The sequence below is a fragment of the Sander vitreus genome, chromosome 3 (assembly GCF_031162955.1).
Source record: "Sander vitreus isolate 19-12246 chromosome 3, sanVit1, whole genome shotgun sequence".
NCBI lineage: Eukaryota > Metazoa > Chordata > Actinopteri > Perciformes > Percidae > Sander > Sander vitreus.
In genome coordinates this window covers 18,117,185-18,134,292 of record NC_135857.1, presented here as the reverse complement: position 1 = coordinate 18,134,292, position 17,108 = coordinate 18,117,185, and the positions used below count along the sequence as shown (strand labels likewise).

General features: G+C 39.7%; 1 protein-coding gene across 2 annotated transcripts; it reads right to left on the bottom strand.

Moving 5' to 3' along the window:
* Positions 1-379: 379 nt before the first annotated feature.
* On the bottom strand, positions 380-16,057 carry alkbh8 (alkB homolog 8, tRNA methyltransferase). Of its 2 annotated transcripts, none has more exons than XM_078246340.1 (12): positions 15,913-16,057; positions 14,931-15,064; positions 14,719-14,819; positions 14,357-14,488; positions 13,987-14,082; positions 13,664-13,768; positions 11,836-11,906; positions 9,875-9,981; positions 9,361-9,518; positions 5,584-5,849; positions 3,597-3,746; positions 380-3,005 (listed from the first exon to the last, which is right to left on the bottom strand). In XM_078246340.1, exons 1-12 carry the CDS (start codon positions 16,048-16,050, stop codon positions 2,241-2,243), a joined length of 2,223 nt encoding a protein of 740 aa, XP_078102466.1. In that variant the 5' UTR covers positions 16,051-16,057; the 3' UTR covers positions 380-2,240. The 2 variants fall into 2 exon arrangements, with proteins under 2 accessions (XP_078102466.1, XP_078102465.1); XM_078246339.1 differs by having other exon boundaries at positions 383-3,005; positions 5,575-5,849.
* Between the last annotated feature and the right edge of the window lie 1,051 nt (positions 16,058-17,108).

Genomic DNA, 17,108 nt, shown 5'->3' with positions numbered 1-17,108 from the left:
TACAAGGGTAGAAGCCTATTTTCTGCCCATTAATACAGAATAACATTGGCATCTTGTTATGTGTGAACCTGCTGGAAACAACTATAAATCCAGTTTTAGTTTAGGATGTGCTTGCCCAGCCTGTAAATGTACCAGGTAAAATGTTTTCTACGTGGTAATATGGCCTATACTTATATGGCTATTAGGATATGGAAACATTATGCCTATCTGTGTCAAGTTTTTTTAAATTTATAGCCCAAAATCACAAATTAGCCTCAGAGGACATTGTAATTTGTAGAACACAAAACGCTCTTTATTCTCAATTAGAACTCCACAAAAACGCATATAACAGAGAAGAATCTCAGAAAGAGTAATGGAAGATCTTTACAGATAGACAGACATGTAATAATAATAACATATTTTTATTTCAGACTCACAAGTAGGTCCATAGCAAGAAATATATAAAAGAATTATAAAAATATACATACATGCAAAATACATCTGTCATTTTAAGAATTTGTGTGCAAGCTGTCATGCCAGTGTTTTCTGAGTTTACTGTAAATGAGAATAGAAAGCAGCTCTTTCTAGGACTGTTAGAGCCTCAATGATGCAATTTTCTGACTCATCCAAACAGCATATAAATGAATAGGCCTACATTAATTGCCTCAATAGTGCCTCACATGTAGAAACACCAGCATTTACAAACAATTGGCTGGCACTATGCCATCTGGGGACTGGAAGCAGCAGCCTCATTGCATCATTCTACATAGAGTCTGCGCAGGCTACTTTTCCTGTAGCTGCACCAGAGATGAGCTGTATATATTGGAGTACAGAATGCTCTAAATAAGTTACATTTTACAGTTGCAGAACACATACTAAACTTGCGAAGCAATATGTTGGCCTGAGCGTATACAGCTTACAGCACTGTCTGTATATGTCTCTGCCATCGTTTAAATCATCAGTTATAAAATGACCAAGATATTTAATTTCCTTACGTGATATGAGAGGATTATCACACAACTGGAAAACTGGGAAAATTAACCATTACACACACACACAAAGAGAGAGCATGCTGTTTCACCTTAATAAATAAACCACTGTCAATAAAAGCCACCAAACCATCTCTCATCTCAGTCCCACAGTGTGTTTGTTTGTGTGGGTTCTGGAGGATTGAGGAGATTTACCGGGAGCTGCTGAACATTTACCAACCTGCCACAGAGGGGCCACAACAAATAACTGTGCCACATTTCACTACAATCACCCCATTAACCTACCAATGTCTTTACAGCCGTCTGGTAAAATGTGTCTTGTTAATAGGATGTAGTGTTAACGTGTGCAAGTGTAAGAAAGATACTGTAGACTGATGTCATACTTTAGTGTTCCATTATAACAGATCTAAATTGAAATACAGTATTGATCATCTGTTGATCCAACACTAAATAAACTGTTACAATTCCATTCAAAACCAGTGTTTAAACTTTAAATCTATATTCCCTTTTCAGGAAACATACATATGCTATATACTATGTCTGTCTATTCTTATGCAAAATGCATTTACAAGGACTGTGATGTAAAACCTATGATTACTGAGTACTGCACATTAATGTTATTACATGGCTTGGACAATAATCTATCCGATTATTGTATCTCTGTCAAACACGTTTTTAAAAAGAGAAAACAAATTATATAGTTCTGCTTCTTTAATGTGAACAAATCCCCCCACAGCCTGAAATGCCTTGTTACACATTTGCCCTTTAACTTGAAAAGGTCGGGCACACGCTGTTTACAGCTTAGTTACAGCAGAGCAGACACAGAGGTGAAAGTGGTGAGACAAAGATTCCAGTTGGCAATCCACTGTACACTGCATGCATGCCATGCAGAATGCACTCTGGAGAATGTTGTAGAGCCTTGGTTGTACCATTGGGTTACACAGAACCAGAGTATGTTTACAACCTCCTGTGCTTTTCAACATCCCCCTCAAACTACCTTCAGGTTTGTTTCAGTTAGCTGCATTCATTTTCAGCAAAAGTGGACTACAGGACTGTTGAGGTTAACACTGGGAACGATGCAAGAAGTTAAAGCACAACAAAGGCAGGCATTTTGTGAAGTTATAAAATTTATTTCATGACACTTGTCTGTTCACTTTTCTGCATTTAAACAAATACAGGACCCTTTAATTTAGTCTTTGTTTAGATTGCATTAACTCGCTTGTTCAAATGTGTATTTGTAGCTAAATTATTATAAATTATGAGTGTGTCAGTTCATCTCCCCATGTCCTTCTCTAATATAACACACCAGTTTCCCTGGTCATGGTAGCTGCTCTGCACATTGACTCCAGCCTCCTGACCACACAGCTGCTCCAGCTCCCCCTGCTGGAACACGTGGTAATAGCGGTGATAAACGGGCGCTGGGCTGCTCTCCGACTCCAACTTTAGAGTAGGACTGGAGGTCTGACTGGTGTTGCAACTTGGACTGGGTTTAGAGACATCACTGGTGTCAAGATGTGATCCAGAAGACATGTTGGAGTCAAAGCCTGGACTGGGATCAGGGTTACCGTCTAATTTGGCTATGGAACTCAAACTGTAGGCTGAGCAAGTGTTACCTGAAGTCTTTTTGGACATCTCTTTCCTTTTATCCTTCTTCCCACCCTCTCCTGATTTTTCCTCCACTCGTTTTTTCCCCTCTTTCAGATGCCAGGGAACCAAGAGGTCCTGCGTGTTAAATGCTGTGCGGTTGGTGTGCACACTAAGTTTGCCATCAGTCACATCTCGAATGTTTTCTACAGGCCTGTAGTTGTCTTCTGAATGTCTGCTGCTATGGATACTCAATTTCTCGTGAGCGTCCTGGCTGTCTTCTGGTGTGTTTTCAGTGGCGCTGGGGTTCTCAGGATGCTCTTTGTTCTGGTCTTTGAGGTACTTGGACCTCTGCTGGTTGTACTCTTGTTCAAAAGCCCAAACGTAGAGGAGCGCTCGACCTCCAGGCTTCAAAAGTCTCACCAGCTCCTTCACTGCTGCCAGCCGACGCTCCTACAACACACAAACTATTTATATGACCATTTCTATCACATACTGCTAAGTAACCCAATAAACTCATAAACTAACTCAGGGACCAGAAATTAGCTTTAATTTGTGTTTGCTTTGCTATAGCATCACAAGGCATGTGGTGGCTACGCAAATCTCTCTAATAAAGGATTATAAACAATTGCTTGATTTAAGGCATACTAATAATACATTTTTATTTATAATAATAATAATTTCCCATCTTAAGAATAATACAATGACAATGTCAGTGTCACCAAATACAAATCAGTGACGTTCAGTGCCACACACTCCATCCCAACAGTTCCTGAACCATAAGAAAGTACAACTTTGAGAGCAGAGGGCTTTGTCCCAAATTTGGATCCATGTCCCAGGAGCTAAAACTTGAAAAAGCTTCCTGTAGTAAAGTTCCTGAGACCCTAAAACAATTCCAGCGGTTCCCGCAGTCTAAAAAAAATACATTATGAGGTCAAGTGATGAACAATTTAATGATGTGTTTGTTTTTTTATGTGGGTTCTTCTTTCAGATACGTTGCTATATCGTTTTTCTTTTTTTATAGAAATGTACACCAGTGTGTACCTGTGTGGAGAAGTGGTGTATGACAGCTATAGAGATGCAGGCATCACAGGAGGCTGTTCGCAGAGGGACACTGAGAGCATCAGATACAAACGCCTGGAAACCCCTCTCTGTACAGATTTGGACAAGAGCAATGCTACGGTCACAACCAAACTGAAAAGAAAAAAACACACACATGGGCATACACAATTATTCACAAACAGGAACACAAGGTACAGTAGAACAGTACACAAGGTCCAAACAAGAACATGTGTGGTGTGTCTTATTTTCAGTTGATTGTAGGGATGCATTTTTTTTTTTGTGAGATGAGAAAAAAAGTCCAGAGACAGAATGGCAAATTAATGAACAAGGAACATGAGCAAAAGAAATATGGATTACATACAGAGAATGAGGAAAAATGGACAGAAGTGAAAGAAAAACAGAGAAATGCAGTAAGTGGATAAAAGTATAAATCAGGGAAGTTGGGGGAAAAAAAAAAAAAAAAAAGTAAAAGAGGAGATAGGAGGGAGGGGATTAGATGACAGCAATTATCATTCTTAACACATTTTGTCTCACAGAGCAATTCAATCAAGCTTCTTATGACCTCCTCCCAAAAGAGACAGAGGTGATAAGAGATAGTGAGAAATACTACACGCACACTCAATCTGTTACTCAAATGCAAACACACAAAGGTCGACCTTTTTCCATTTTAATTGAAACCGGGAAGGTTAGCAGTGTTAATATGCAACGGAAGAGAGAATGAGAAGGGAACAGGTGAAATATAGAGGACAAAAGGAAAATGCAGAGGGAATGAAACACATTTAAGAGAGAAAAATGGCAAGATTCAACTCAGGAATGATTCATCACGGTTACAGTCTGAGTCAGGATAAGCTGCTTACACGCACCTCCAAATCCCAAACATGAATATCCCAGTGTGCATACGTAAACAGAAAATTTAGGATATTGCCATGGAAACTGAGCTAATACAAACAATGACAACCAGCTCACATCAGAGCAAGAACATGGGCCTCAGCACTGAGGATTTCATCCCTAGACTGTGTATTATTTAGCTCATTTTAAATGAGACATGATGTTTACACTTGAGACAACTTAAAAAGTGATTAGAGATATTTCCCTTCATGTGAACATGACTTGCTGTAGAACCAAAGCATTAACCACATGGTAAATAAGTTAACAGCAGCTTCTTGCCCAAGGAAAGTGTAAAGATGCAAATCTTCAGCATAATCTGCTGAAATCTTTTTTTCAGATCCATATCTTGCAATAGAGACTTTATTTAAAGGAATTGTTCACATATATGCCTTCTTTCTGAGAGTGAGAGGATACATTTAAATATGAATTTCATGTCTACATTTTAAGTAAAGCACTAGCCTGCCTCTCTCCAAATAGAGAAAATGCACCTACCAACACCTACAAAGCAGACTTATTTACTCTCCTATTATGTTTAAATAGTTCCAGCAGGTAACTCCCCTTAAAACCATAAATTGTTGTTTTATGTTTTTTGTCTGTGTATGGATTACATAAAGAAGATACACAGAGTATACTAGTGACATCTAAAAAGTTCTGATGGGTGTATTTCTTTCTCTTGGGAGTCGTATTGGTCTTCTCATCTAACCCTCGGAAAGAAACCAAATAAGGGGATTTCGAAAGCCTTACCAAAATATGTTTCAACTTTTGCATTAAAGTGTGGTTTACAACAAAGTCTAGCCTTATAGCCTTGACCAAGTAACAAATGATGTCTGGTGTTATGATGTCATCTCCATCTCTGCCCCCTTGTCCTCCTGTGAAGTAGCAGCAGAGGAGTTGTACCTCATTCTGCAGTTATGACATGTTTCTGTACATAAATGACTTTGTGTGGGATTTTACAGTGGGGATAATCTAAGAAGCAGTAGCAATAAAAACAGAATGGAAAAGGAACTTTCCCCACAGGGATCACAGAAGTATCACAGAATTACAGACATCGTTGTAACATGATGACACTCACTGCAATCACCTCTGGGTTGACACCCAGGTATTTGCCATTTCCACAGCCCACATCAGCCAGCACGCTGCCAGGTGGGAGCGATGACAGGAAGTGGCAAACACGAGGCCAGGGGGAGTGGCGAGTGCCGCTGAAGTGGGAGGCGATGGCGTCGTACACCCGGTGCACATACTCCTTCTCCAGAAGGGCTGCGTCGGCATGGCAACAGGGTAGTGAGGGAGGAGACGGCATAGAGGGTGCTGAGGGAGCTACCTGACTGTCACAGGCAGAGGGGAAGGCTGAGAGAGAGAGAGAGAGAGAGAGAGAAAGAGAGAGAGCGAGAGAGAGAGCGAGAGAGAGAGCGAGAGAGAGATATTGTATATAATTAACAGGTGGTGATAAACAGGAGGGTTTTGAAGAGTTTTTGCCTTCAATTTTGGCTTCAGTTATCAAACACACTAGGGCTGGGTCAAAATAATTGATTCTCTGATTAAAATCTTCGTTTGAGCGATCTGATATCGATTAGTACAATTCCAAAATCAATCTTTTAATGTTTGCCTTTTCGCCATGGATGTATAAGGGCATCACGTGACACACACACACACACACAGGGCTTTCAAGCGGGGAAGCGGAGTTCACGTCCCCGAAGAAGTTAAGGGGAAAATACAAGACTTTCACCCAGGAAAAAGGTGTTCGTGTCCCGAGAGTCGTCGCCACAGGATAGTCACCTTTTGTCGGCTAAACTCAACTGCAACGGCCGCTAAAATGACTGTAACCTCGCGGTGCCCTTAACCCGGCTCACAATCACCTTTTCTTGTCTAAATTTAACAGTAAAGACCAGAAGTATTCATCTTCTTTATTATTCATTTGTCACAGAGAGGGCTTTTTTCATTGTTTACCATGTTATAGTTAAGATTAAGATTAATTTTATTTATTAGGACAATGCACATTAATCAGTATTTCTGTAAATGTGCCAGTGGTAGCCAGCCGGTTGAATAGTTGTTTTACAACAGTGGTTCTCAACCTTTTTTGTGCCAGCGCCCCCCTATCCATTATCCAGGTCCTTAAAAGGCCCCCATCAAATAATATGTAGGCTAATTGCCCCAAATATTAATGATTACACCCTAATATAGGCCTATTATTGTTGTTACTATTGTTATAAAAAATAATCAAAAAATCATATCATTGAATGACCAACAACACATGTATTAGTTTCCCAGGTATCAAAAAAAGCCATGTGAATAGAAATTATATATATTTACAGGTATTTTGTTCAAATACGCCGCTCTTTCGCTGCATAAATTGCCGATTTCAGTGCAAAATATGCGGGGCTTGCATGATTTCATAATCCCCGCATTTTCGTTGCAAAAAAGTCACATATATCTTAGCAGAAAGTTGAAACATTTTGTGTTTATTTCACACAAGAGCAGCCATTTTCTCCTGTTGCCATGGGAACTTTATGAAGTGACGTAGTTACGCGACGTGAACATCATCGAAAAGCAGGGTGTTGGGGGAATTACTTTTTTTCTCTTTTTCATCAAACCGCAGTTTTTGCAAGTTCCCGCAATTTCATTGCATAAAATTGCATAAATATCCCGCATATTCCATCGCATTTTTTAAGAAAACGTGCCGCATAATCAAGGATTTTTGCCCCAACAATTACAAAAAAACTCTGCGTTTTTCTGGAATGACTGGCTAGCAATTTAACATTCAAATCTATTTTTCATTCAAATCTAAATCTATAAACGAATTGTTCCAACGGAAAACAAGCTGGCACTTATCAAGGGGTAAAAGCAGAAGGATTACACACACACACAGAGAAAAGTATTTTGGTGATGACAAACGACTTGAAGAACGACACCTAGCCTACTGCAGAATGGAAATAAGTTCCCAACCTTTGAAAGTTAGTGAGAGCCCTTTGTTGATGCTTAGAATAGTACAGGTTAGAAGAGTATAGGTTTGCTATCGCCTGTCTTGCAAGTAAATAGCAGTTTGGAGAAACGCAACCCCATATCATTTTGAGGTGTGATAATCCTGTAGCCTGCAGTAAACAGTTACATCACTGCCTCTATCGCTTCCACAAGAAAGTTTTAAAACACCAAACACAAGCCCTGAACTGCCCGGGAGTTTGTGAAACAGCTAAATGTTTGCCAAACAACAAAGCACAGTCGATATCTCTCGCTCATCTCTTTCTCTCTTTCTCTGTGAAATGAAGCTGCCTTCAGGTGCAGTAGGAAACATTGTGTTCTATAAATGATCTGACGAAAAACTGTTACTGTGAAATATAAAGTCTACTTGTGCTACAGTGGGGGGTTAAAGAACACAACAGGACGTTGTGGCGATTGCTTTTTTGTCTTTTTTTTAATCTGAACGCAGCTTCACGTACTACAGAGCTCATTTAAGATGATGCTCTGACGTCCCGTTTCCATGAAGGCAGCACGGAGCTGCGCCAAACAAAGCTGACAGAAGCACAGAAGAGTTATGATACTCGTCTTGTCCAGTCGCAGTGCCGTGAACTGGCAGGTTTTAATGTTGCAGACCACTGTTTTTTTAGTAGTTTTAAAGTGTAAACATGTATTGTTATTGTGAATCTTTGGTTTAAACTAGCTTTCAAACCAACGCCCCCATTTCCAAAATATTGCTTCCAGCGCCCCCCATCATCTTCTGAACGCCCCCGTTGAGAAACACTGTTTTACAAGAATGTTCTTCAACATGGTCACTCTACTCACTGGCTGTAGTTTGCAGTTGCACTACGTTGTGTGGTCTGCTGTAGTTTGTCAGTGACTGTCATGTTAGTCCTGGTTAAAGCGTAACTCTCACCAAAATGCAACCTAGGGTCTTTTTTGTGAACGTACCCGAGTCAAATTTTTGTTTAAAAGCATATTTAGGACGGAAGCACCACTTTTAAGAATTACCATATTCTCGTTTTTCGGTCAAATGGCCTTTTGAATGGGAGTGCTAGGGGCACTTTTAGGCTAGCCTCAAAATAGCTATTTTTAAAACACTAACAAGGCTCGACACAACATGAAACTTTGCTCAAAAGTATCACCAGAGGCTCTACACCTTAACGAAAGCGTTGAGAACATTGTTTGTGTACCTAGAGTTTACTAAAAAGAAAGGTTTTGACCAACTCACCGTAGCTCTTGTTGTTTCCGGCCGCTACTACAGTCAAAACGAGCCGATATCAAAACAAGTAGCCACAGAATTAGTATATCCCTTGTGCACCGGTGTAGTTAAGGTGTAGAGCCCCTGGTGATACTTTGAGTAAAGTTTCATGTTGTGTCGAGCCTTCTTAGTGTTTTAAAAATAGCTATTTTGAGGCTAGCATAAAAGTGCCCCTAGGACTCTCATTCAAAAGGCCATTTGACCGAAAAACAAGAATACAGTAAATCTTAAAAGTGGCGTTTCCATCCTAAATATGCTTTTAAACGAAAGTTTGACTCGGGTACATTCACAAAAAAGATCCTAGGTTGCATTTTGGCGAGAGTTACGCTTTAAGTAAAAAGTACTTTAAACAAACTTTTTGGGGGTCAACTCTTAATGTAAACGTTAACCTGGTGGATTATAGAAAATATTTGAGGGTTGCTTCCTGCTTGTTCAATTTACAGCATAAGTTCTCTGAGCATCTCTTTTATATCCAAGCAAAATTAGTATTGTTACTGAAACTTCCCAAACCTAATTGATATCAAATCGGAAATGTAATCGAATCTGGACCTGGTGAATCGGAATTGAATCGATTAGGGAAATCATTGGCGATACCCAGCCCTAAAACATACGGTGTGCTTTATTATGACCTTGCAAGATTCTCACCACATCGGCAGGGTTCATGTCTAATCTTGCGGAAAGTGAAAGAAGTGCGGGTGCCCCTCTTGTTCAAAGTGAGATTGCTGTGAGTCCCGAGGTCAGGCGTATGAGCAGGGGACTGTGGGTCGCAGACCGGCACCATGTCAAACTTTCGAGGAGTTATCCTGAGAGAAGATAAGAGACAGTTGTAGTAGTGGTTGATTATCTTCAACAAACTGACAGCAGCTAATCTGTAAAGTTGGTGTGCTCTATGTGAACACCAACAGATGCGGCTATGACCAAAACTTGAGCCTGTTACTGGTTTTAAAAAGTGATTAATATGTGGTAAAAAGGTCCACAGACAGACTGTATTGTAACCCAGAGAGACATCATAAATTCAGTTTTTTTGTGTGACCCTTCAACAGAATAAAAGAAGAAGAGACCTGGCTGTCACTCCATTAATCGACCTAAAGTTCATGTCGAGATAAACAGACTCCTAGCGGGGGGGGGGGGCCCATCCATCTGACACAGTTCAGCTCACCCATGTGTCCAGAGGTATCTGCTCTCTCCCTTCATCACCAGGAGACTCCGTCCTGGCAACACCACAGCAACTATACGACCATCGGGATGACGGAACTCCATCACCGTCTGCATTTAAAATAGGAAAATTATATGAACACTGAGGTAATCACTCACTCACGCACGCACATATACCGTTCCATGCATCCCTCCTTATTATTCTGTAGCGGCTACAGCCATGTAATTGTTTTTAATTTTTTATTTTAAGATTATTTTTTGGGCATTTTATGCCTTTATTTCTGACAGGACAGCTTAGACTTGAAAGGGGGGGGGGGAGAGAGAGAGAGAGGGAATGACATGCAGCAAAGGGCCACAGGAGTTGAACCCGTGGGTGCTGCGTCGAGGACTAAGCCTCTTTATATGGGTGTGCGCGCTACCAGGTGAGCTACCCAGGCACCCACCCTTTTTTCCTTTTAGTCAACAGTTTTGAATGACGACACCCAGAGGAGAAAAAAAATTAAAAACGCACACTACTTGCTCTCTCACAAACAACGAGCAGGAGCTTCTCCACCCCAGCGTTGGTGTTTGATCCTGATGTTTCCTTACAGGGCATAACAGCATGAGGTCTGCTGGGAAATTACTTCTACACAATTTCAAACTGCATCCCTCCAACTTCTGACGGCAGGTAAATTGGATTTTGTGTGAGTGAGTGAGTGAGAGAGAGAGAGCGAGCGAGAGACAGAGAGAGCGAGAGAGCGAGAGAGAGAGATACGTGTTTTCCATGCACATTGAACAACAGCAAATTATCTGATCTTTGCCTCAAACCACAACAGGCAGGACTGTGCTGTTCCCAACTGCGGAGTATTGGTTAATCAATGAAACCGGTGGAATGTGACTAAATCGATGCTGACAGCTATGCTTTACTACAGGACTATTCATCATTCACACAACACACACACACACACAGTTATTTATTCTCTCTCTCTGCAAACACAAACAAGCTCAATAAACCTGCAAAGTGCAACACTGTTTCATATATGAAACTGCAGAGTCTACACATGTCAATCAGTGATGCCTGAGTCAGTTTAGTAACTCTTTATCTTTGAAATAAATCAAGATTAATTGTATCAGGTGGCAGGTTAAAAGTGAAATGTTCTGATACTCGGATGAATCGCAACTTGTTACATCAACTGATTACTAAAAAACTTAAACAGAACCACCTTGGGGATGAGACTGTGAGTCAAATTCCCCAATACATTGGGTTAAGCATGTGTGCCAGAGTTTTTTTGTGTGCATATTCTTGTTAACTTTTTGGTTGAATAAGGGTAAAAAAAAAAAAGCTTCACATTATGAGGACACAATGTTTAAACATACTTGTGCTCAATAAATCTTTATATTGATATTGTGTCTGCCTTTCTCCGTAAGCACCTGATATAATATGCCTATTGTACACTTTTTGTAGCTCAAAATCTTCCCTGAAGAGTTCTGACATAGAACACGTTTTAAACTACACAAAATCTGTCAGTCTGTGTGTGTGACAGATGCCTAATACAGCCCCTGCTTTTGAGACAAGCAGTGACAGATGGGTGTTCATCCACAGCAGTCACCCTGCAGAGACGAAACCAGCATCCCAGTACCAGGTGACACCATCTAGTCACACCTGGAGTAGTCAAGGGCAAAGCACAACCCACTTTTTTTAAGAAGGAAAGTCTGTATCTCTACTGTTTATTTATTATTCAAAAAACGTCTTGCCAACAGGGCGACAACTTTAAAAGAGTCATTGACTACATACTGTATCAACTGAAGGCCAGAGTGAGATTGTGACAGTATACAGTATAAGTGTGTCAGGGAGAGAGAAGAAAAAAAACAAAACACAACCAACACTTTTCATCTTTAAATGTGTAACCTTCGTTTGAATTACTGATGGATGCTGCGGTGAATATTTATCTGGACACAATGGAGGAGGTTGTGGAAAACACTTACCTTTGCCCCCAGGCTTAGTGACAGAATGGTGTCCTCAAAGGCAGAGTGAGTGTCCATGTGAGGAGGAATGCCTGAAAATATTATAAAACATACACGCAGAATTAAAATAGTTGGACCAGTCAAAATGCATCAAGGTGCTTTAAAATATGAAAGTGTTTAGTTTTAACTCGTGTGTTGGATTTCTGATGGACACCATTGGACCTTTAGTGATGTGTGACACTGAAAGCATTCTGACATTTAATAACACATTTGACTTCATGTGCTTGAGCATGAAAAATAAGCATAACTAATAACTATTACTTATCTTATTATATTTCAGCCTTGAAAGGGTTGCCAGTACTGTAAATGTATTAACAAACGACTCAAAGGAACCAAAGACTTTCACCAGCCCTCATCGATGCATGTTGGAAAGGTTTTGCTGGCACCTTGTGGTATAACTCGATACAATCTAAATGCGTGCCTATATTTTGTTAGAACATTCAACTGAGTGGTTTAAATAACCACAGGGTCTGGATACCCAATACAGTCATGTGAAAAAATTAGGACACCCATGCTAAAAAGAGTCTTTTTGACTAAAAAGAGGAATAAAAAAAGCATCTTTTTGGAAATTGATCTTAATGCCATAATTAAAAAAAAAAATCCAATCTTTAAGGACACCAATTTTCTTTGTGAATGAATAATGTATCGTAAATAAATAAATGATTTTCCTTAAAATACAGGGGGCATAAGTAAGTACACCCCTATGTTAAATTCCCAGAGAGGCAGGCAGATTTTTATTTTTAAAGGCCAGTTATTTCATGGATCCAGGATACTATGCATCCTGATAAAGTTCCCTTGGCCTTTGGAATTAAAATAGCCCCACATCATCACATACCCTTCACCATACCTAGAGATTGGCATGGTTTTATGTCGATTAGCCTAATTGCTGGTTTGATTTGCATTGAGAGATGATTTTATGGAAAGTACCCCATGCCAATCTCTAGGTATGGTGAAGGGTATGTGATGATGGGGGGCTATTTTAATTCCAAAGGCCAAGGGAACTTTATCAGGATGCATAGTATCCTGGATCCATGAAATAACTGGTCTTTAAAAATATAAATCTGCCTGCCTCTCTGGGAATTTAACACAGGGGTGTACTTACTTATGCCCCCTGTATTTTAAGGAAGAACATTTATTTATTTATGATACATTATTCATTCACAAATAAAATTGGTGTCCTTAAAGGTTGGATTTTTCCTCATTTTTTTAATTAAGGCATTAAGATCAATTTCCTAAAGATGATTTTTGTATTCCTGTTTATCTTTTGTACACCCTTTAGCATGGGTGTCCTAATTTGTTCACGACTGTAAGTCTACTTTCAGTTTCTCGATCTTTTACATCTCCACATACAGTGTTGCCGCAGCCTCTGCAATAAATAAACTACACCACATTAATTAAAAACATCTGTATTTGTATTTGTCTGTGGTTCCCACAGCGCTCTGCAAGGCCCCCTTGACACGCCATGTCTCTTTTAAATCCCTGCAGCTTACCAGATAAAATGGTTTTGATTAGGTATTGACTAATTACGCCGAGAATTAGTTATTCCACCAAATATTAAATTCCTGAACCGCTCCGAGGTAAAAACATTGATATTTTTGGGATTTATGCATGGGTATAAACTATTTATTTTTTTAAATAACATTGCATATGTTCAGTATTTTTACCAGCGGCCATTTACTCCACATGTTGTCAGTCATGTTTACAAAGCCTTGATGATAACCTGGGAAATTTATCCAAGTTTGTGATAAGATACAGGTGAGTCATTAGAGACACGACTAGAATAACTCACCCTGTCCAGACTCATACTGGTTGACAGTCAGCTGGTCTGGCATGATGTCAATGTGTTTGTTCTTTACACACTGCTCCAGAACTGGTAGACACTCCTGAGGAATACCTGGCCACACACACACACACACACACACACACACACACAAAATGTATTATCTAATGGCAGACTGTCCAACACATGAGTTGTGGGTGAAATATAGTAATATGGAGATATCATTCTGTATTTTCTATGTATAAAAATAGGCAAAATATTGACAAAATCTGTACGACCCATAAATCTGTTATGAAAAAATAGATTTTTATTTTTTTTAAGAGCAAGCTTACCTGCAGCTAATGGCTTGTCCTTATCCACGTTGTTGTTGTCGTAGCGAAATTCAAAGCCATAATGTTTGACTCTTCTATGCTTCAGAGCTTTTTGAGCTAAAAGAATGAAGTTAGCACATCAGGTTAGCAAAGAGGTTCAATTTCTTGTATTTCTTATATAAATTGCATAGAATAGTTTTGTACATTAAAACGATACATTATTCCTGATTCATTAAGACTATCATCTAATGTGTGTATTGGTGCCCAATTTTACATTTACTTAAATTTAACTGTAAATGCGTGATTTGAAAGATGCATCACTGCCTGGGGAGTTCAACATAGCAACTTAAGCCAGACCCTAACAGATAAAGCACATTATGCAGCCCCTCACCAGTGACATCCTCATTAGTAGACGACCAGTCAATGGCAGCTAGCAGCAGAGCCTCCTCCTCCAGAGACACAAAATTCTCCACCAAGACTAATCCCTCTGGCAAAGGAACAGATTCCTCCTTTTCACAGGTTACTGCAAAACAGAACATACAGTAAAGATCGCACTACTGGCTACAAAAAAGATGTTTCTTATGAGATATGATTTCAGAGCATTAAGCACACAAAAACAAAACAAATGGCTTTAGTTATCCAACTTACTGTTAAAATGTACGGTAAACAACGCTTCAAACGACTATAGCAGATCTTACAGTAATTTATGCTTGCATCTGAAGGTGTCAATGTTTAAGGCCAAGGTTTAGGTACCTGAGTCAACATAACTGAGGTAGAGTGTTACACTGTTCTCTCCACATTGAAGCTTTTTCCCATTGAGGTGTATGTGGGCTTTCCGAGCACTCTCTTCAGATCTGGAGAGACAGAACGACAATAAGTAAGTGAGTTTTAAACCAAAATGAACGGCTTAACGGCTTAAAATAACTTTCTGGTGTGATATAAGCCTAGTATTGTCCACACAGCACCTGTATGTGACAAAAGCATAGGGCTTGTGAGGATGCATGATTAGTGTCTCCAGCTCTCCCATCTCATTCAGCGCTGCAGACAGCTCCTCTCGACTAACGCCGTTCCCCAGGCCACCATTAGCCACCACCAAACTCTGAGGAAGAGACAGAGGTTAATTTTATACAGACCAGTTAACAACAAAACAATTGGAAAGATGGCATCCAAGACAGGCTGATCACTGTTTAAGAAATAACTGTATTGAATCCTACCCCTGCAGAATGAATAGCTTCTTCCCCCAGGCTGTCAGTCTACTGAACACCTCACAGTCATCCAACACTCAACAAACACCTTAGTCAACTAACACAATGTTTTATATTTTTTGTCTTTGTCTGCTTTTATGTTTTGTTATGTAGGTTTCCTACTCTTTCCTGTGTTTCCTGTCTGCAACGTGTTTCCTGAAGACACGTTATTTCATGTTAACTTTATTTTTCACAGTTGAAAAGACAACTAAGTATAAACTGTGTTGTAACCAGACTGTTATTTCCTAATAATAATGCCCTGAAGTCCAAGACACACGTACAAACTTTAAAGTTCACTTCTCATTTCTTCATTTTTCATTCTTTTATATACTATCTTCTTATGACATCCATATTCTCTTGTCTTTATATTTAAAGTAAGACGTAGGATACAATATACCAAAGTAAATGCATTGTGCAAATATAACTGAGCTTTATGAACTGATTAAGACTTGTGTTGGAAGACGCATTTTGTCACAAAACAATCATTTTAGGTTAGAAAATCGATCCCAGTTATAAGACAGCAATTAACAAGTCACCTAAAGCCTGAGCCATGAGCTGAAAATCAACTTTGCGTTGTATGTATTGCGTCTAATAGCCGTAAATTAGTACATTTTAGAAGAAGTAAGCTAGAAAAAGCTACATTGGCTAGCTCTCTTCGCTGACAGCTGGCACTTCCTGTTTATAAATGTTTATTTTCTGTTACCTTGGTAGGCTGCGGTGCTGTACTAATGCCTTCATGTTTCAGCAAAGTGTGACTGGCTTTTAACTGTTTACGAAGAACTTTCTTGTCCTCTTTACTCCTCCTGACGGCTATCACGTTGTTTTTTACACTAGCATCCATGGTACGTAATTTTTATTTTGTCCGGGTGCAACAAGCACCAAACACATGTTCCCGACGATTCTCTTCTCAGGAGAGCGGCAACAGCACTGTTTTTCCTTTTTTAGGGCTTTAGGTGTACCCTTTTGTAATGTGTTTGCAGGACATACATATAAGTAACTGTCCTTGTTATTCATTAGTGTGTCTTTCGTAAGATTGTAATACTGTTTGGTGTTTGTACTTCCCGGGTAGGCTAATACTGCTCTTTATTCCCTAGCCAGCAGGGACATATTGTTCTGTTGCGGTATATATCTATGTATCTAGTCGATGATACATTGTTTAAGTTGTCCTTCTCTTTTCTCTTCTTAGCTACCCATCTTTGGTATCCAAGCCTTACTGACATTCATTGTTTTGCCCGGCAAAGGGTTTAGGTCCTATATAATGGAGCTCCATTATATAGGACCTAAACCCTGATGGCAAATCCATGCTGCATGCCTTCCTAATCTCCCAACAAAAGACAGACAAAAATGCTCTAGGGATCATTCTATAGGCCCTGCTTACTTGATACTAAGGGATACAAATCTAAGTAGGCCTATATAGGATAACTATCCTGAGGAGACAGTTTGCCATTCCATTTTCATCCCTTTCATTCACCCATCATCAGACTGCACTCAAATTCTAGGAACTGAGGATACTCTTGTATTATTAGAATAAAAGAGTATCACAATGGGCTAATAAATGGCCTACTTCTTATGCATCCTTTTTAACAAAACACAATACCCTACACATCAGGGCAGATGCTGATCACATTTAGGCATTTTGCTAAACTGTAATTGATCTATTCTGTCTATTGTTTTTTTCTGCCCAGGTTGCTGCTCTCTGTCTGCTTCCTCCCTCAATTGAGCCTATTAGCTCAGATCCTGTGTATGTATTCCTCTACAGCCAGATTCATGACAACAGCTCCTTTGGGTGTGAGTGTGTTCCGGCATGCATGGACTGGATGTGGTCTTTGTATGTGTTTGCGAGCATGAAAAATCTGTGTGTGTCATTGAGTGAAATTATACACGGGTGTGTTGTGTAAT